The 22,014-nt window shown below is 40.4% G+C and overlaps 1 protein-coding gene across 15 annotated transcripts in view; it reads left to right on the forward strand.

Annotated features, from left to right (window-relative positions):
- PLCB4 (phospholipase C beta 4) overlaps positions 1–22,014 on the forward strand; it is a 486,557-nt gene that overhangs the window by 431,832 nt on the left and 32,711 nt on the right. For all 15 annotated transcript variants that reach the window (XM_021077453.1, XM_021077463.1, XM_021077457.1 and 12 more), the window contains 4 exons: positions 8,806–8,894; positions 9,993–10,143; positions 15,197–15,246; positions 15,385–15,450. In XM_021077453.1, coding sequence (XP_020933112.1) covers positions 8,806–8,894; positions 9,993–10,143; positions 15,197–15,246; positions 15,385–15,450 — 356 coding nt within the window. The remainder of the gene's footprint in view (positions 1–8,805; positions 8,895–9,992; positions 10,144–15,196; positions 15,247–15,384; positions 15,451–22,014) is intronic.

Genomic DNA, 22,014 nt, shown 5'->3' on the forward strand with positions numbered 1-22,014 from the left:
GGAAGTGGAATGGAAAGAAGGTTTGGGGTTCGTAGATGAAACTATTGCATTTAGAATGGATAAGCAATCAGGTCCTGCTATACCACACAGGGAACTATATCCAGTCTCTTGGGATAGAACATGATGGAAGATAGTATGAGAGAAAATATATATATGTATAACCGGGTGACTATGCTGTACAGCAGAAATTGACACAACACTGTAAATCATCTATACTCTAATAAAATTTCAAAAAAAGAAATAAGCGGAGTTCCCATTGTGGTGCAATGGAAATGAATCCGACTAGGAACCATGAGGATATGGGTTTGATCCCTGGCCTTGCTCAGTGGGTTAAGGATCCGGCATTGCCATGAGCTGCAGTATAGGTTGCAGACTGGGCTTGGATCCTGCATTGCTATGCCTATGGTGTAGGCCGACAGCTGTAGCTCCAATTAGACCCCTAGCCTGGGAACCTCCACATGCCACAGGTGTGGCCCTAAAAAGAAAAAAAAAATCATCTTCCTGAATTCCATATCAATCATACAGTTGCTTTTTAAAAGTATAATTATTGCTTCAATATGTATCACCAAAAATAAAAAATACCCACCAGATGTTGTATTTTTATTTTATTTGTTTTTAAAATTCTTAATAAACGTTATCATCCTGTCTCTTTTTTAAAAAAGAAAAAGAAATTGGTTTCTTTTTTAAAAAAAAGTTTCTAGAGCTAAGAATCTTGGAAATCTTAGCTCACCTTTGTGGGTTCCAAAGTTTGCGCACACATCCCTACCCTTTAAGGTGTTCAGTGTGGTTATTCCCTAGACAGGCTGGTTCACACCCCAGGCACTGTCAATCCATGTTTAAAATTAATTCTTGCCACACTGGTTTGTCCTGTGGAACACTGAAGTACACAGGGTATAGCCAGCCATGGTGGTCTCCCACTGTGAGGGAAGATGCCCCGTGAAATGTAGCTTGGCACCAAAGAAAGATTCCAGGTTTACTTGAATATGCAAAACTTTGGCCAAGAATATGCCAGATTTCTTTATTTAACTGCTTCCTGAAATATTTTTTCTGGGCTGAAGCAAGGAAAAAAGTAAGTAACATTTTCAAATAGAGTTATATAAGTATAAAGAAGTATGATATGTTGAGGTATGGCTTCTCACTTTCTGGTTATACATTATTTTAACTGTGGTTATTAAAATCAGTGTCCAAAAATATATCCATAATATACCTGCATATTTATCAGTCTGTCTACATCCCAATTGCCATATTTAATGGATGTACAGAAGGATAAATACATGAATAGCATGCATTTAATAAAAATGTATTTTAACCAAAAAATAAAAATAAACTCAGTTTCCTTGAATATGCAATGTATATCAAATATATATTTACATATGCATAATACACGCATATATATTTCTTATCAAAGAAGGAAACTGATTTTTATGTGTCAGCGTGTGTGTGTGTGTGTGTGTGTGTTGTGTGTGTGTGTATACATTTAAAATTCAGATGTAGGAGTTCCCATCGTGGCTCAGTGATTAACGAACCCGACTAGCGTCCATGAGGATACAGGTTCAATCCTTGGCCTCGTTCAGTGGGTTAAGGATCTGGCGTTGCTGTGAGCTGCAGTGTAGGTTGCAGACGTGGCTCAGATCCAGCATTGCTATGGCTCTGGCATAGGCCGGCAGATACAGCTCTGATTCGACCCCTAGCCTGGGAACCTCCATATGCAGTGGTTCGGCCCTAAAAAACAAAAAATAAAATAAAATAAAGTAAAATAAAATAAAATTCAGATGTATATGCCTTTGGCCAGAGGAGAAACTGAGTTAAAATAGAAAAATTATCTAAGAGGTTAGGATAGGCCTTGACTTCTTAATCCTGAGCCCTTTTGCCCTTGGCCAAATAATTTTGGTGGAACTGTCCCAGGTGTGCCGTTGCTACCCTCTGCAGAATGAGCATCAGCCACCACATGGCAAAATTCTATGTCCTAGAAGTATCTAATTCACTATACAAAACTACTGGGAATGAAGCTCTGTTTCAAATAACCTGCTATCCTAAGCCTTGTCCAAAGCATTTAGCCCTTTTGTAATCTCCTTTTTGTCCCATGTGATTTAATTTGAACATGCCCTATTTATATTTTGTGTAATTTTATTTCCATTTGGCCAAGAGCACTATTATATTGTATTTATTATTGAATTTTATTATGTTACATATTGTCAGTTTTTAAAATGAGTATATAGCTACAAATAAGATCTCATTAAAACCCCAATGATAAGGTAGAATTTCAGGATCTGAGCACATAACTTCCCAACAGTTTTGGGGATTGTTAATATTGGTCACTGAGGATAGATTTAAGTAATGATATTTATCCAGCTAATAGATCTGCAGCATCTTGATGTCTAATTGAGGCTACATTCCCATGATCCTATAGCAGATGGTGAAAAGAGCCACCCTGTCAGGTTGTCCGCGTAATACAAAACAATATGTGACCTAGTTTACACAATGTTTTGTAACTATATGTTAGAAAATATAGTACATTTATTATAGGTCAGAATTGTGTAGAATCTGCCCTCCAGGCTAAAACCAAAGTGAACAGGAAGAATACCCCTGGTATTCAATGAATTTCCCATATACATACTACTATGTATAAAATAGATAATCAACAAGGACCTACTGTATAACACAGGGAAATCTACTCAGTATTCTTTGTCTTTTGCCTTTTTAGAGCCACACCCATGGCATATGGAGGTTCCCAGGCTAGGGGTATAGCTGCTAGCCTGCTCCAGAGCCACAGCAATGCCAGAAACGAGCTGTGTCTACAACCTACACCACAGCTCACGGCAATACAGGATCTTTAACCCACTGAGCGAGACCAGGGATCGAACCCGCAACCTCATGGTACCTAGTCAGATTCGTTTCCGCTGCACCATGATGGGAACTTCCTACTCAGTATTCCTTAATAACCTATATGGGAAAAGAATCTGAAAAAAAAATGGATGTATGTATATGTATAGCTTAATCATTTAGCAGTACACCTGAAACTAACACAACATTGTCAATTAATATAAAATAAAAAATAATTTTAAAAAGGAAAACATTTCGTAACTGGATATAGATATTAACTGACATTTTGGTGATCATTTAGCAATATATAAAATAAATGAGCCACAGGTATGAACAGTGAGGGGAATCTAGTCAATAACTATGTAATGTGTTTGAATGGTAACATGTCATGACTAAACTTTGATTATTGTAGCTTTGTAGTATAGTTTGAAGTCAGGGAGTGTGATACCTCTAGCTTGTTCTTTTTTTTCAAGATTGTTTTGGCTATTTGGGGTCTTTTGTGCCTCCATATACATTTTAGAATTATTTGTTCTACTTCTGTGAAGAATGTTGCATTAAATCTGTAGATTGCCTTGAGTAGTGTGGTCATTTTAACAATATTAATTCTTCCAGTCCACTCCCAGTATCTTTCCATCTGTTTGTATCTTCAGTTTCTTTCATCAGTGCTTTGATTTTTGGAATACAGGTCTTTTACCTCCTTAGGTTTATTCCTAGGTATTTTGTTCTTTTTTTTTTTTTTCTCTCTCTTTTTCTTTTTACAAAAAAAAAAAAAAAAAAAAAAAAAAAAAGCAGGAATATGGAAGTTCCCAGGCTAGAGGTCAAATAGGAGCTTCAGATGAGTTCTTTGCCACAGCCAGGGCAACACTGGATCTGAACAGCATCTGTAACCTGTGCCACAGCTTGGGGCAATGCCGGATCCTTAACCTACTGAGAGAGGCCAAAAACCCTATGTTGGATCCTTAATCCACTGAACCACAATAGGAACTCCTTGTCTTTTTGATATAATTTTAAATGGATTGTTTTCTTGCTTTCTCTTCCTGATAGTTTGTTGTTAGTTTTTAGTGTATGGTAATGCAATAGATTTATGTATGCTAATTTTGTATCCTGAAGCTTTACCCAATTCATTTATGAGTTCTCATAGTTTTTTGGTGGCATCTTTAGAATTTTCTGTGTGTAGTATTATGTCATCTGTAAATAATGACAGTTTTACTTCGTTTTCAATTTGGATTCTTCTTATTTATTTTTCTTCTTTGAATGCTCTGTCTAGGGCTTCCAATATTATTTTGAGTAAGAGTGACAAGAGTGGACATCCTTGTGGTTCCCATTGTGGCTCAGCAGGTTAAGAACCTGACTAGTATCCATGAGGATATGGGTTCAATCCCTGGCCTCGCTCAGTGGGTGAAAGATCTGGCGTTACACTGAGCTGTGTGTAGGTCGCAGACATGCCGACATGCTCAGATCTGGCATTGCTCTGGCTGTGGTATAGCTGCAGCTTTGATTTGACCCCTAGCCTGGGAACCTCCATATGAGGTGTGGCCCTAAAAAGAAAAAAAGAAGAAGAAAAAAGAATGGGCATCCTTGTCTTGTTCCTGATCTGTTAAGAAGAAATGCCTTAAGCTTTGCACTATTGGGTATCATGTTGACTCTGGGCTTGTCCAATAAGATCTTTATTATGTTGAGGTGTATTCCCTCCATATCCACTTTATTGAGAGTTTTAATCATAAATGGATATTGAATTTTGTGAAAAGTTTTTTTCTGCCTCTATTAAGATGATCATGTGATATTTATTCTTCAATGTGTTAATATGTTGTGTCACATTGGTTTATTTGTGGATATTGAACCATTCTGACATCCCTGGGACAGACAAATCCCACTCTATCATGGTATATGATCCTTTTAATGTATTGTTGAATTCTGCTTGTTAATATTTTGTTGCGAATTTTTACATGTATATTCATCAATAATATTGGCTTATAATTTATTTTTTGAGTGCTATCTCTGTCTGGTTTTGGTATCAGGGTGATGCTGACTTCTTAGAATTATTTCAGAAGCATTCTTTCCTCTGCAATTTTTTTTTGAATAGTTTGAGAAAGATAGATGTTAACTCTTCTCTGAAAGTTTGGTACCATTCACCTCTGAAGCCATCTGGTCTTGGACTTCTGTTTGTTGAGAGGTTTTGTTGTTGTTTTTTTTAATTACTGATTCAATTTAATTACTCATAATTTGTTCATATCTTCCCTTTCTTTTTGATGTAGTCTTGGGATATTGTACATTTCTAGGGATTTGTCCACTTCTTCTAGGTTATCCATTTTATTGGTTTATTTAGTTGTTCATAGTCATCTCTTATGATCCTTTATATTTCTGTGGTTTCAGTTATAACTTCTTTTTCATTTCTGATTTTATTGAATTGAGCCATATCTCTTTTTATTTTGTTAATCTGGCTAAAATTTTATCAATTTTGTTCATCTTTTCAAAAAATCAACTCTTTGAAGATTATATAATTTTAACTAAACCATGTAAAATATGAAAAATTTCACAAAAAGGAAAGAAGCTTGATTGAGATGGAAGAATCATTTCATTATTTAATGTCTTACTAAATTGGTTTTATATTTAAAGTGATTAAAGAAGTACCTGTTGTTCCTACTGGAAGGACTACCAGTTGCCCCTCAGAAATGCCATTATTCTCTTCAGTACCCCAAACTGATTGTTTATTATTAAAGATAAGCAAGTATGTATTTCCTGACAAGCCAGTTTCATGGGCTGAAATATGCCACTGAGAAGCCAAGGCAAAGTTTATCCAATGTGGGAGCATGCTGGGAGGCCACACAGGATAGATCTTCTCTCCGAAAAGGGTTGTGGAATTCAGGGGGCACAATCTAAGTTTCACTTTGCCCCATAACAGTGTGGATGGGTGGAAGGAGGAGGCATCTGGGAGTCAGACACAAATGAGGTAAAGGTTCTGAGTCTACTTGATAAGTTAAACACCATACCAAGTGGGGTGACAAGGCACTCTCTGCCTCCATGTGACCTATTTGAAGTACAGCACTTTCTAGCAGTATTCATACAAAGAGAGAAAGTCATGCCTTCCAGCTAAGTGACACAACAAGGAAGCATGGAGTGAGTGTTGGAACATGGGACATTTTTTAGGACACCTGATCCATCTCCTCCACAAGTCTATGCATTATGAAAATTAAGTAGCAGAAGGCTCTCTTCTAGATTAAAAAACATTTAAGAGCTATAATTATCAGAGACATAGTGCAGACTTTATATCTTGATTCAAACAAACTAATTGTAGATGGGGAAATATTAAGATGGGCCATGTATAATATCATAGTAAGGAATTACTGCCAATTTTGTCACAGTACTGGTATGGTTAGCCCTGAAAAAAAAAACCTCCCTTCTTTTTTAGAGATGCATAAAAATAATTAAGGGTGAAATCTTATGATGGTTGGAATTTCTCTTAAAGTATTGTAACAGAGAGAAGAGAGAGAAAGAAAAAAATAAAGGACAGAGAAGAATAATTTATAATTATCCTTATATAATTTTATTTTATAATTGTTGTTCTTCATCATCAGGATGTGGGCGTTATTTTACTTTCTTCTCTACTTATGTGTATGTTGGAAGATTTTAACAAAAAAAAAGAGTTAAAAATCAATAAACACATTCCTATTATGTGACCTTCCAAAAATAGGTATTTGTGATTTTTCCCAAGCAAGATTGAAGGGCTAATTTTTCTACATTCCCCATTTAAGCCAAAGATTTCTTAGGAACTACTAGTAATAACTAGAATCAAACCTTTTCATCCACCCCGATAGGAAAATAAATTGATGCAACTTCCATGAAGGGCAGTTTGGCAAGGACTCCTAAAAGCACAAATACCTTTACCTGTCATTCTGACTTCCAGGAACTTATGCTATGGATACGTGCAAAAGTCTGCAATGAAATGTTCAAAGACATGCACTGCAATACTGTTTATAATAACAATGAACTGGAAGTAATTGAACATTCTATCAAGAAAAAACTGATTAAAGAAATTATGGCCAATCAGAAAATGGAATATTTAAGTATTTCTTAAAAATAATGTGGGAGATATATATCGCTGATATGGAAGTATTTTCAAGATATATGAAATTAAACAAAAAGCAGGTGCAGAGTTCCCATTGTGGTACAGTGGAAACAATCCGACTGATATCCATGAGGATACAGGTTCAATCCCTGGCATTGCTCAGTGGGTTGGGGATCCAGCATTGCCATAAGCTGTGGTATAGATTGCAGGCACAGCTCGGATCCCATGTTGCTGCGGCTGTGGCTATGGCTGTGGCTGGCAGCTGTAGTTCCTATTCGACCCCTAACCTGGGAACTTCCATGTGCCACAAGCGCAGCCCTAAAAAAAAAAAAAAAAGTAGGTGCAGAAAACTATGAACCAATTTGGAGTTTTAAAAAAACAGAAGAATAGGGAGTTTCCTGGTGGCTCAGCAGGTTAAGAATCTGGCGTTTTCACCATGTCGTTTGATCCCTGGCCTGGAACTTCTATATGCCGTGGGCACAGCCAAAAAAAAAAAAAAAAAAAAGGGATGCAAGAGATGGATAGCAGTAGTTACATATTGGGTTTGGGATTGACAGGAGAGGAGATGTTTACTTTTCATTCTATATGTTTGAATGTTTATCATGTGCAGATGTTTTTTATTATAATAGAGAAAACATTTTAAGAAAAAAATTAAGAATCATATGAGCATTATTAGGAAGGTGATTCTGCTAGTGGGAAATTTATAAATGTTCAACTTTTTTATTTTTTTGCTTCTTATGGCCACACCTGCGTCATAGGGTGGTTCCCAGGCTAGAGGTTGAATTGGAACTGCAGCTGCCGGCCTACACCACAGCCACAGCGATGAGGGATCCAAGCTGTGTCTGTGATCTGCATGACAGCTCACGGCAACACAGATCCTTAACCCACTGAGCAAGGCCAGGGATAGAACCTTCATCTTCATGGATACTAGTCAGATTCGTTTCCACTGAGCTATGACGGGAACTCCAGAATGTACAACTTTTAAATGCTGTTAAATTAGTGTTTTAAGGTAATGAGAATAATTATTCCTTCCATATTACTGATAAACTATACAAAATTGTATGAAATTCTGTTCATAAGTACTCTTGAAGCACTTCAAGTGATGTTATATAAAAGATGAAATTTCGAGCACAAGTTATAGCTGAGAAAACACTGGAGAAATATTTCACTTTATCTACATGGAACTGAAATTGGCTTCACATATGCATTAGCCTTCTGCATCTAAAAATAAGACTTCGTGTTGGAGGCATCTACTGTGCTTCAAGTACTTTTTCATTGAATATTCACAGTGCGCTCGCAGGGGTGGGTGGTATCAGTTCCAACTTTCATAGGAAGAAACTGAGGCTGGCAATATTAATCAGTTTGTTCAAAGTCACACAAATAGGGAGTCAGATGCCAAGGCAATTCACTCAGCTTGCTATGCTATGCGGTCTTCTTTATTTGGGGGAAAAACTAAAAGGAACTTACGAAAATCATCTGGCCTTTTGTTCTTACCTTTACTTATTTCTTGTTTTCAGTAAATGTGCCTTTCTTTTTTTTTTTTTTTTTGCCTTTTCTAGGGCCGCTCCCGCAGCATATGGAGATTCCCAGGCTAGGGGTCAAATCGGAGCTGTAGCCACTAGCCTACGCCAGAGCCACAGCAACGCGGGATCCGAGCCAAGTCTGCAACCTACACTACAGCTCACAGCAACGCCGGATCGTTAACCCACTGAGCAAGCGCAGGGACCGAACCCGCAACCTCATGGGTCCTAGTCGGATTCGTTAACCACTGTAAATGTGCCTTTCTAACCTTGTCTTCTGTCCTAGGAGGAGGTACTTAACAGAAGGCATAACAGGGGTCTGAGATTATGAATAGGTTATTAGCTGAATCTTCAGTGAAATCGAGAATTAACAGCTCAATGTTTTTTCCCCCCCAGATATTGTAGATGCTTTATCAGATCCAAAGAAATTTCTTTCCATTACGGAAAAGAGAGCAGACCAAATGAGAGCTATGGGCATTGAAACTGTAAGTAGCAATGGTCCCTTAAAGACAGCCAAGTTGGGGGCATTTGGTGGTCTAACCAAATGGTTGATTATGAGAGCAAGACAAAGTAATAAATTGGTAGAACAAGTTCAGAAATGGTTTTTGACACAATGGAATATTACTCAGCCATTAAAAGGAACAAAATACCAGCATTTTTAGCAACATGGATGGACCTAGAAATTATCATACTAAGTAAAGTCAGCCATACAATGAGACACCAACATCAAATGCTTTCACTGACATGTGGAAATTGAAAAAAGGACAGACTGAACTTCTTTGCAGAACAGATGCTGACTCACAGACATTGAAAAACTTATGGACAGTTTGGGGGGTGGGGGGATGTGCTTGGGCTGTGGGATGAAATCCTGTGATATCAGATTGTTATGATCATTATACAGCTACAGATGTGATAAATTCATTTGAGTAATTAAAAAAATGGAAAAAAAAGAAATGGTTTTTGAAACTGGACGTATCAATTAAACAAAATAGTTTTCAAAGGTCTATTGGAGTGTAGCATATTTAATCAAATGTGACCCACTTCATGACCGTGGCATAACGCACACCTGAGGACCCTTGCCCAGTTGTTAGAAATGAAATGAAAAACATCCATGCTGCTTTTAGGAACATTTAAAATAGAGGATGCTTTTGTAATTCACTGAAATGCCAGGTAACCTAATTCAGTGAATTAATGAAATTGGCGATTACTATGGTTTATTTTTCACTAGTCTTGAAACCAGTGCACAGTTGTGGTGTTTGTTTCTTTGTTTTTAAACCTCTCTTTCCACACTCCTTAGTTTAGAATGGAAACAATAATCTCTCCGGTAGCTGAAAAAAGCAAAGGTGTACTCTGCTTGTAAAGTAGCTGCATCTTCTTTCCTTGGCTTCATCCTTTACTGTCAAGCCTGAGGAAACCATATAATTTTACCTCTTCAAGGCAAAGGTCTGTTTAGAGAGTAGAGGCTAGGATGAAGAAGAAGAGGAGTTGATGGTACAGACTTGATTGAGTAGACGGGAGAATGTAGAAGTCATTTGACCTCAAGGTGGCATTTGTTTGGGTCAGTATTAACATTTCTGTTCCAGAGTGATATCGCTGATGTGCCCAGTGACACGTCGAAGAATGACAAGAAAGGGAAAGCCAACACGGCCAAAGCCAACGTAACCCCTCAGAGCAGCTCTGAGCTCAGGCCGACCACCACGGCCGCCCTGGGGGCTGGCCTGGAGGCTAAAAAAGGTAAAGGAGAGTTGTTTGGACTCCTTGTCTGTTCTGGCAGTTTTAGAATCTTTTATGCAGGTCTTCAGAACTTTGCCAAGTTTCATGGGTCCTTAAAACTCAAAGAAATATATTTTCTTGTGGGTTGGACGAATTACTTAATTTCCTTAAGTGATTCACAGGCAGTCAGGATATGTGTTTTATGGGCTAGATCCCTGTACCTTAGGTGCACTGTGTGTATAATATCCATATGTAAATGGGGGCAGTGGGAGCAGCTCTTGGCCTTTGTAAACAACGGAAATTGACAAGAGGCCAGACAGGGAAATTCAGGCAAGGCTTTAGTGGAGCCAGATTGCTGGGCAGGGGGGAGGGGGGACAACAACAAACAACAGGTTCCCTTGCTTGCTAGGAGGTGGGGGCTGAAAGTTGGTTCGGTATATGGGGTGAGGGTAGGGTCAGGTGCAGGGGTAGGACAGAGGGGTGATGTGCAGAAGGCCTGCATAGAACCCTGCTTTTGCTCGTGGTGCTTCAGATGAAGCAGTTGGGTTTTTAGGGGTTTTGGGTCTCCTTGCCCAAAGTTTGCTCCAACTACACATGTCTGCAGTTATTTATTATTATTATTATTATTATTATTATTTTTGTCTTTTTGCCATTTCTTGGGCCGCTCCTGCGGCATATGGAGGTTCCCAGGCTAGGGGTCTAATCGGAGCTGTAGCCACCGGCCTACGCCAGAGCCACAGCAACATGGGATCCAAGCCGCGTCTGCAACCTACACCACAGCTCACGGCAACATCGGATCGTTAACCCACTGAGCAAGGGCAGGGATCAAACCGGCAACCTCATGGTTCCTAGTCGGATTCGTTAACCACTGCGCCACGACGGGAACTCCTGCAGTTATTTTTAGTCCCTTTTAGTTTCTTTGTATTTTGTTCCTCGAGGAGATGTTTGTCGAGGTGCAAGCAGTGTAGCCACTGCAGCAAAGGGTCCCAGGTCCCAGCCTGTCTCACGTAGACTTAGAAATGTTTAAATGCAGTGTCCTTTATGAAAAAAATGCTCACAGCGTGAATTTAGCTAATTCATCCTCTCTCTCCTCCAGATACTACCACAGGTTTGGGGCAGTGGGCTCATGAACAGCAGAATCATGATTGTTCTCTGACATTCCTGGATTCTCTTAGCGATAATTCAGCATCCATGATTATTAATTGGTAAACTTATCAGATGGCATTTGAAGGCCAATTCTTTGTGGTTACCTATAGATGAAATGAAAGATAAAAAGTGTCATCACAAAGAATTATGTGTCCCATGTACTGATATTCAGCCAGTGTATAGGGGACAACTGTACTGATTATTTAACGTTGACTTCCATTCTTATTGTCCAGGGATCCATTCTGATTGTATGGTTCCCATCCGATACTGATAATTAAATATTTTAAATATCCTCCTTGACCATGAATCATTTACTAAACTTGTTCTTCTTACTTTAATAAGAATTTCTCTTTTACCTAATGGTTTTCTACTCAGTGTGTATAGAGATATACATATATACCACTTATATGTGAATTCAGTATCCTTGGTGTAAGAAAATCAAGTTGTTTGTGTACTTAAATACACACAATGCTCCAATTTAAGATAAGAAATGACAGACTTGCCCAAACCAAAGCAGCATAGTAATTTAGCAGGAAACTCAATGTGCATTGGGCTTTGTGGAACAAATTGGAAAATGAGATGGCACAGAAGTAGCCCAAGTTGTACTTTGCCTGCAGCTGTATGTCTCTTCCTCCCTGGAAAGAATGTGGAACAAGGTAATGACACAGAATTTGGGCATTCTGTCCAGCACTAATCATTCATAACATCAGCCTCTCAGACAGAGATAGAGTGGAAAATTGGAGAGTTTTTGTTGTGTTAAAGTTCTTGTTCCATGCCCACCAGCACGTAAAGACATTAGTAATTATAATGAGCTAAGTGGCTTCAAAAAGCAGTGTGACCCGCTAAAAGAGGACAGAAGTGATCCCAGTTCTAGAAGAAATCACGTTTGTGTTTAGAACCGTCTCACTCCTGCTTCCAAATGAGGCAGCACAGGAAGGAGCCACTGGAAGAGCCCTCTCACTTGCCCTGGTCCTCTCGGCAGATGCCGTGAGGAAGAAGGTCTACAGGCTGTTTCATTTTGGCCTTTTGTTCAGGAGACACGGAAGCCTCCTCTAGGTGGCAATACTCAGTTCTACAAGAAATGCCTTCATACATCCAGGGACCTCAGCCAGGCAGTTCCTGAGGGCTGACCTCCCAGAAACGGGAGGGAGAGGACCCTTCCATCCAGGGCTCAGGAGAGACTCAAAGATGAGATCTTACCTGAGCTGGACCTTGAATCTTAGGTCTGATGTGAACAGGAGGAGAAGGTGGAGGAACCCAGGAGGAGGCCATAGAGGAAGTAACCAGGGCTAGGAAAAGGCAGAACGGTGAGTTCTGATCTGGAAAGCATCTGGGACCACCTGAGAAGGCAACGGGAAATGACAATCAGAGGATTTTTTAAGAAGATGAATACAGTTTTGGCAGAGTATTCTTTAAAAGGAGGGAATAGACACTAAGGGCCAGTTAAGAATTGGAGTGTTTGTCCCTCTATTATAATTCTTATCACATATTGATATTATATATTCACATTAGGTTAATATAACGTGTTAACCTGAGAAAGAGGTTATTTCGGCAAGACCACACATACCTCCGTCATCCAGTGCCTCTCTGAGACCATGCCTAGTGGAGATCTAGAGTCTCTCTCTTAGGAAGTAAATGACTAGTGAATGAACGCCCCACCGTAATGATGAGGAGGGCCTGGATTAGGAGAAAAGTGCTTGGAGGGAAAAGAAGAATGGAAGTAAGTTGGTGGCTTGAATATGGGTCTTAGGGGAAAGGAGGTAACTCAGAGACTTCAAGGACAGGTCACAGAGAGAGATGGTGCCACTGAGTGAAGAGAAGTCAAGAGGAGGAACCACTTTGGGTAAGATGATTCTGGTCCTGGACATCATTGCTCTTGACCATACATCTGGGCAGAAACATGCAACAGCAAAGCTGTGGAAGATCAGGAAAAGGGAGAGAGAGAGAAAGAGAGGGAACGTGAGAATCCTTAGAAAGATATCAGGAATGGAAACAAAGAAAAACAAACAGATTTATGTCATAAGAAGAATGAGTTTGGGGAAGGTATGGTAGACAATGCTGAGAAGTAAAGATTGCACGGTTACTGTTGAATAATGTAGTCATGTCCCCCAATCCTGTGTGTTTCATTTTGTAGAAGAGAGAAAAGACCCAGAAATTTGGAGCTCTTAGCAATGCTAGGATAGACTCCCCTGTCCTTCGGTAAAGGAGGGAATGAGCTTATGATGTCAGACCTGAGGGATCAGGGAGTAGCCCCATGATTCCTTGACAGCCCTATCATAAAATGTTATAGATCAGAAGACTGACCTCTCTCAGCCATAACTGTCCTTTTTTCTAGCCTTACCACCCTCACACTGGCTACATACCTTCTTGAAATGAATAAACCTGAAAAACAAGAGCCTGGAACTTGATGACTACCTTTTGTATATATATCTAGCCTTTGGGATTCTAATGGAAATCAGTTATAGTACAGAAGGCACATTCATCTTATTTGCTTAAAATGAAGTCAGCAGTCAAACAGGACATGTTTGGTGATTTGCCTACAACTGTTGTTGCCATGACAACACCTGGCCTAGCATCACTCTGATAACAGGATGACTTAGTATATTACTCTGGGTCCTCATGACAGCATCCTGTTATACAATGGTTTGATTTCATTAGCTTCATTATTTTCTGTATGGTAAAGGCATTCAGGGGCTCAGTAGCATATCAATTAAATGCTAAAATTAAATTTAGTAAAAGAAAGGCACTGTAAAAGTATTTTGTCCTCTGATGATGATTAAGCTGGGAATAGAGTTGGTAGTTAGTGGACTGATAGGATATGTCTTCACATACAAAGATTTAAAAAGTAACTGTGATAGATGCTGTTATGCCTGGTCAGATTGCCTTTATGGGGTTGGTGCCCCAATTCCCCAGCTGCTCAGAGTCCTAGCTGACTACAAATCACAGCTGCACTTTTCTCCTTACAGTCGCCCTCAGATCATAGGAGTTCTTTTGTCTGGAAATGTCTGGAAGGATTTGTAAAACCTCTGACATCCTTAGCTGAGTGATACGGGGTTACAAAAGTCTAGCATCCTTGCCTCCATGTAGAACAACACTGAAGGGTCATTCATGAGCTGATTCTAAAGAGCTTCCTGTGGGATCAGGCTGAGGCTGTATTTCAGCTAGAAATACACTCAAGCTTCTTTCTCTGCCCTATTCTGCTTCTCTCATCTCCTTAGGGATTTCTCCTGAGAGCCTTCCTTCAATAAATCACATGTACATGAATCCCCTTCTCAGGCTGTGCTTACAGGGAATCTGACCTAAGACAAGAAGCATTTCAGTTGTCTGTCTAATTGCTGTAACAGGAAATTAAGATGTTTATTTAGATGAGATTTCAAAACTGGGAATCTAATATTGTTACCAAATCCAAACTCATCCTGCTCACCACACAACAGGCCAGTAAATTGGAACAAGGAATAATGACTTTATTTGAAAAGCCAGCAGATGGAGACGATGACAGACTGATGTTCTAGAGAACCGGTTTTTCCCCAGTCAGAATTCAGGCTTCTTTTATGCTAAAAAGGAGAGGAGGGGGCGGTTGGTTGTTAGAAACTTCTTGGTGCAGAAATCCTTTGTTCTTGCAGCTGTCTAGGTAGGTCAGGTCCCCATGTTCCTGTAAACCTCCAATAAGACAAATGTTATTTTCTGTTCTGCAACTTTTTATCTCTGTGAATGGAAAAGTGGTGTACTCTTAAAGGTCGGAGCCCTGAGCATAGCTATGTTATATATTTCAGGCTATAGGCAGCGTTCTTAAAGCAAAAGCAACAGAACACAAAAGTTTAAAGTACAAGAAACAGATCCAATATGGAGTCAGATGTGTTCTTCCCGACTACAATATGATTACTTATTCTCTCTAATTTTTAATATACATAGTGACTTTTTGTTTCAGGTATTGAACTGATCCCTCAAGTGAGGATAGAAGATTTAAAGCAAATGAAGGTAAAATTGCTAGTCATTTTGCCAGCATTCTTGTGCTCTGCCTATTGGTGAAATTGATGTCTTTATGTTTCTCACCAACGGTTTTCATTGCAGTAGTACCACACAAAACTAATTTTGAATCCTTGTTTTTTTTCACAGGCTTACTTGAAGCATTTAAAGAAACAACAGAAGGAGCTTAGTTCTTTAAAAAAGAAACATGCAAAGGTACAGTGTTTTGTGTGTGCAAGCAATATGCACGTGTACTTATGTTTGCTGGTTTGAGTGTTTTTTCCTTTTAGCTCTCTGATGAAAACCTCAAGCTATGATGTGGCCCAAAACACTATTTAGAAACTGATACCAGCAAAGTAAGCAGCAGCCCTTCATTTTAATGGATTAGAAATGAAATTTAAAAATAGAATCCATTTGGGAATGGTTGCCACGGATTTGTGATTTGCCTTTCTAATGGTTATTTCAAAAGCACAGCAAACCTTTGCTTCTTTCAACATTTTGTAATAATACGACTTTAAACTAGCAGGTCATGACTAGTTGACTGCTGAAAAACAGCTCATAGTCTTAACTTCCAGGTACCGAAATTCCCTGGGTGGCCAGCAGATAGTATGCCACAAGTACATGGAGGGAGATGCTGGCCAGCTCCAAACTTCCCACCCAGGGCAAGAGACCTCCTATCACTTTCCACCCCCCCCACCCCCCGTTATATAAATTCTGCTTGGTGGCCTACTTCTGAAATATATTTGTTGTTCTTTCTTACCCATAAGAAGAGGTCTTTTGACAATGATCCTGAGAAATTATAAGTTAGTTGCAAGTTTAAAAGAAGAGCAGGGCGTGGCCTCAGGAATTCTCACATAGGTTGAAAAACTTCACAGCACTTGTTAGTCCGTGTGCCAGACGCATTGTGAGGTCAAACAAACCGAAACATTGGAGTTTGGAACGGAGAAAGGATTATTGCAGGGACATGCAAGGAGACCTGTGGCTCATGCCCTCAAAATATCCCGAACTCCCTGAACCAAAACTGCAAAGCATTTTTAAAAGCAAAGTGAGGGAGGGCCGTGGTTGGTTGGTGCAAACTTTTTGGTACAGAAATCCTTTGTTGTTATAGCTGCCCACAGAAGTCAGGCATGATGCTCCTGTAACCCTTGAACCAGATATATATTATGCTTCAGAGGGGAGATAAAGCAGAGGATATGGGGGAAGGACCTTTGGTGGGAAGGCCCCATAGGGTCCTGCTCAGTTCCACAGTCAGATACCATCTTGCTTTCAAGTCTCCCCTCACCCCTCACAGGGAAAGGAGAAAAATGTGATGTCTCTTTCCTTCCTAAGATGTCTCACAACAGTTCCTGCTGCTAGAAGGGTAAATATGCCCTCCTCAATTAAGGGTAGGAGGGCAAGAGAAATAATACCATTTACAGCAATGTTGATGGACCTAGAGATTATCATACTAAGTGAAGTCAGTCAGACAGAGAGGGACGGATATATCATATTATATTCCTTATATGTGAAACCTAATAAAAACAACACAGAAGAACTTTCTTTTTTTTTTTTTCTTTTTTTTTTTTTTTGTCTTTTTGCTATTTCTTGGGCCGCTCCCGCGGCATATGGAGGTTCCCAGGCTAGGGGTCCAATCGGAGCTGTAGCCACCAGCCTATGCCAGAGCCACAGCAACGCAGGATCCGAGCCGCGTCTGCAACCTACACCACAGCTCACGGCAACGCCGGATCGTTAACCCACTGAGCAAGGGCAGGGACCGAACCCGCAACCTCATGGTTCCTAGTCGGATTCGTTAACCACTGCGCCACGACGGGAACTCCAGAACTTTCTTACAAAACAAAAACATACTCAAAGATTTCAGAATCAAAGGGGAGGAGTTCCCATTGTGGCTCAGCAGTAATGAACCCAACTAGTATCCATGAGGACACAGGTTTGATCTCTTGCCTCGCTCACTGGGCTAAGGATCCAGCACTGCTGTAACCTGTGGTGTAGGTCACAGATGTGGCTTGGCCCTGCATTGCTGTGGCTGTGACATAGGCCTGGAGCTATAGCTCCAATTTGATCCCTAGCCTGGGAACTTCCATATGCTGTGGGTGTAGCCCTAAAAAGCAAAAAAAACAAAAAAACAAAAAACAGGGGGGGAACATTGGGAAAGGGAAAAAATTAGGGGGTTGGGATTAACATATACTTACTACTGTATATGAGATAGATAACCAACAAGGACCTACTATATAGAACAAGGAACTCTACTCGATACTCTGTCATAAGCTATGTAGGCAAAGAATCTGAAAAAGTGGATATATGTATATGTATCACTGATTCACTTTGGTGTACACCTGAAACTAACACAACATTGTAAGTCAACTCCAATAAAATTAGAAAAAAAAAAAGTTCAAGAAGGCAAGAGAAACTTTATTATTTCTCAGCTTGAAAAGACTTCTGAGTTCTTTTAGGCTTCTCTTGCATTCCCACTTCTTTATTCCCTGACGCAAGCCTCAAACCAAGGCATGGTCTACAGAGCTAAACTTGAATGGTATACCTCTAAGTCACCTCCAGTAGGAAGATGCAAAGTGCATGGCCTGGAACTCTGTCATTTCTTAAACAATTTGTGCTCCTTTGAGAAATTTGGCCCAATCTTGGCCTAGTAAGAGTCCCTATATTGTTGAATTGATGGATTCACGGATCTGCTGAATAGAGGTCACTTCCAAGGCTGCTCAAATTTCAGTTCTATTCAGTGGAATTCCTTTCATTGCCCACATTGCTACTGAATCCAAGCTCATTCAGCTCGCCACACAACAGGACAGTAAATCAGGAGACACGTATGGTTAAGGCAAGGAACAATAACTTTTAATCAGAAAGCTAGCAGACTGAGAAGATGGCAAACTAATATCTAAAAAAACCCATCTCTCCTCAGTCAGAATTCAGGCTCCTTTTATACAAGAAAGGGGAGGAGGAATGGTTAGTTGCTGCAAATGTCTTGGTACAGAAATCCTTTGTTCTTGTAGTTGCCCTCATAGGTCACGTTATGATGTTCTTATAAACCTTCAACAAAACAAATATTATTCTCTCTTCTGCAACTTTTTATCTAAAAATGTAATACTCTTAAAGGTCATGGCCTTAAGAGTAGGCTATCTGGAGTTGCTGTTGTGGCTCAATGGAAATGAATCAGACTAGTATCCATGAGGATGCAGGTTCAATCCCTGGCCTCACTCAGTGGGTTAAGGATCCGGCATTGCCTTGAGCTGTGGTGTAGGTTGCAGATGTGGCTCAGATCCGGCAATGCTGTGGCTGTGGCATAGGCCGGCAGCTGTAGCTCCAACAACCCCTGGCCTGGGAACGTGCATATGTCATGTGTGCAGCCCTAAAAATACAAAAAAAAAAAATTTATTTTATTTAATTTTGTCTTTTTGCCTTTTCCGGGGCAGCTCCCACAGCATATGGAGGTTCCCAGGCTAGGGGTCAAATCGGAGCTGTAGCCACTGGCCTACGCCAGAGCCACAGCAACGCAGGATCCGAACCACATCTGCAACCCACACCACAGCTCATGGAAACGCCAGATCGTTAACCCACTGAGCAAGGCCAGTGCGAACCCGCAACCTCATGGTTCTTAGTCGGATTCATTAACCACTGCGCCACGATGGGAACTCAAGGAAAAAAAAAAAAGTATTTTTTTAAGAGTAGTCTATCCTATATATTTTAGGCTGTAGACAGCATTCTTTTGCAGAAGGTGCAGAGCCAGGATAACTAAACACAAGTGACAGTGGACAGAGGTTAAAGTTAAAGGAAAAGGAACAGGAGTTCCTGCTGTCATGCAGTGAGTTAAGAATCCAACTACAGCAGGTCACTGCAAAGGCACAGGTTCAATCCCTGGCTCGGCAGAGTGGGTTAAGTATCCTGCATTGCCACAGCAGTGGTGTAGGTCACAGCTGCAGCTTGTATTCAGCCCTGGTCTGGGAACATCCACAGGGGGAGAAAAAGGAAAGGAATAGATCTAATATGGAATCAGATTTGTTCTTCCCTATTACAACATAGAAAACTTGCCACAGATTTTTATAAGTGTAGGACTAGTGGGGACAGAGCTAAAGTGGTGATTTCAATTTTGTCGGTCATTGGTAACAACCTGGAGTGTGAAAAGGAAGAGAAAAGGAAATGTGAATGCACCTTTGATGACTTTGGTTATCAGGGATGGAGTTGGTACCCACATGGCAAGGAATCGTTCACCAGATTTTCCTTCCATTTAAATGAGATCTCTGTCATTGAGATAGGCATCTCAATAGACTTCGGCCTACTTGGACACTTACATTTTGGCCTCACAGTCATTTAATATTTCCTTGAGGCGTGACCAGGAAATATACCGTGTTTGATAATAATAACAATAATATACCATCTAAAATTTTTACATGCAAAGTATTTTCCAGATGCAGTGCTCTGCCTTTTACATTTATTACCTCATTTTATACTCTCTGCCTTCTAAGGCCAATTCTGAGTCCCTGTTTTGCACATGTGGAAGTTAAGATCAGGGAGGTTATGCAGTTTAACTAATGCCCTGCATTAGAGAGCAGCAGAGCCAATATTTAAACCCAAATTGTCTCAAGTTTCCAATCCATATTCTTACTGCTTTATTCTGTGGAGGCTATCGGATGCTTCAGTAGGTAAGCAAGTTCCCTCACTGCATGAAAGGCAGTGGCAGCATATGGAGCATTAGGTAAATCTCCATCTAGTTTGGATCATGTGAAATACACTAGTTAACCTGCACAGCTGCCAAGGAGGGATGTTTCTTGGTTCTTTAGAACTTGACCTATATAATACTAAGCAGAATTGTCTGGAAGTTCCCATTATGTTTCAGTGGGTTAAGGACCTGACTTAGTCTCCATGAGAATGCAGGTTCAATCCCTGGCTTCACTCAGTGGGTTAAGGATCTGGCTTTGCCACAAACTGCAACATAAGTTGCAGGTGTGGCTTGGATCCAGTATTGCTGTGGCTGTGGTGTAGGCTGGCAGCTGCAGCTCTAATTTGACCCCTAACCTGGGAACTTCCATATGTAGCAGGTGCAGCCATAAAAAGAAGGGGGAAAAAAAAAGGAATCGTCTGCCCATTCCTTTGTCTACACCTTTGAGTTCAAACTCTCTTGGGTGAGTTAATAGCCCTATCTGCTTAATCAGAAAAGTGGCAAAGATGGTGTCTTAGCTTGGGCTGCTGTGACATAGTCCTGGAGACTAGGTGGCTTAAACAACAGCTGCTTTCTCACAGCTGTGGAGGCTGGAAGTCCAAGGTCAGGATGTACTAGGTTCAGTGTCTGATTAGGGCCTTCCTTCCTAGTTTGCAGACGGCCTCCTTCTTACTGCTTCTCACATGTGTGAAGAGCTTTCATCTTTCTCCCTTCTCTTCTTATAAGGGCCCTAGCCCCATTTATAAAAACTCCACACTCATAACCTTGCCACCTCCCAGGGGCTCCACCTCCAAACACATCGAGGATTTGTTTTTCTTTTTACGGCCACACCTTTGGCATTTGGAAGTTCCCAGGATAGGATGGAATCAGAACTGCAGCTTCTGGCCTACACCACAGCCACAGCAACACAGTATCCAAACCTCATCTGCGACCTACACTGCAGCTTGCAGCAACACTGGATCCTTAACCCAGTGAGTGAGGCCAGGAATTGAACCTGCATCCTCATGGACACTATCAGCTTCTTAACCCACTGAGCCACAACAGGAACTACCACATTGAGGATTAGGGCTTCCACGTGTGAATTCAGAGTGCAAGGGACACAAATACTCAGTCAACAGCAAGTGAAAAATTATTTTTCTGTGAAGCAATTATCTCTTCCTCTCCACTTCAGATGCCACTGAACACCATTCCTTCCATTTTCATGCTTGTTGGTAAGAAAATATTCATATTTAGTAACCAGTAGGTCCCATGTGGCTGAAAGAATCCAAGTTGCCTTCATTTGCCGAAACAATCTTGTGCTTTTTGGAGTTCCACGTTTTATTAGAGCCAAAAACTTCAAAGGAGATCTTAAATCTCCCTCAATCCTACCATCTAAATTTGTGTGGACTTTCATAACTGCTTTAGTGTACATTTTGGAGGAAGCCTTCAAATTTCCTTAGGTCTAGTAAAAGAGCCAAATTGCACAGTAAAATAAACAGTGTTTGCCTGTTGCTTTTGAAATGCTTTTTAGAAGCATGTTTGAGGAGGCAAATGTTCTTGGCTTGTTTTCCACATGCTCATGTACCTCAGAAGTTCAAGTCACAAATGCATTATTATAAGCTCGTGAATGAATTCCTTCTTCCACATTAAATACACAGGAGACCCACTTTTCCATTCAGTCTGCTTTGGCAGTATAAGTTACAAATTCTGAATTCTATAGTCTTTTTATGCAAAACTACTACTACTAATATGTAAACCTACTACTACTAATAAGGCTGACATTTATTTAGTGCCACTTTTGGGTTACACATTTTATATACATTCTTTTTTTGCTTTTTAGGGCCGCAGGTGTGGCATTTGGAAGTTCCCAGGCTAGGGGTCAAATCAGAGCTGCTGCGCCTGTGACCTATACCACAGCTCACAGCAACGCCGGGTCCCTGCCCCACTGAGCAAGGCCAGGGATCAAAACCACATCCTCATGGATACTAGTCAGATTCATATCTACTGAGCCACAGTGGGAACTCCCATATTTTATATGCATTCTTAAATCCTCACAATATCCCTGAAACCTAAGTGGTATTGTCCACATTTTAGACGTGGATAAAATGAAATTCAGAGAAATGAGTCCCTTTCCC

The sequence above is a fragment of the Sus scrofa genome, chromosome 17 (assembly GCF_000003025.6).
Source record: "Sus scrofa isolate TJ Tabasco breed Duroc chromosome 17, Sscrofa11.1, whole genome shotgun sequence".
Classification (NCBI taxonomy): Eukaryota; Metazoa; Chordata; class Mammalia; order Artiodactyla; family Suidae; genus Sus; species Sus scrofa.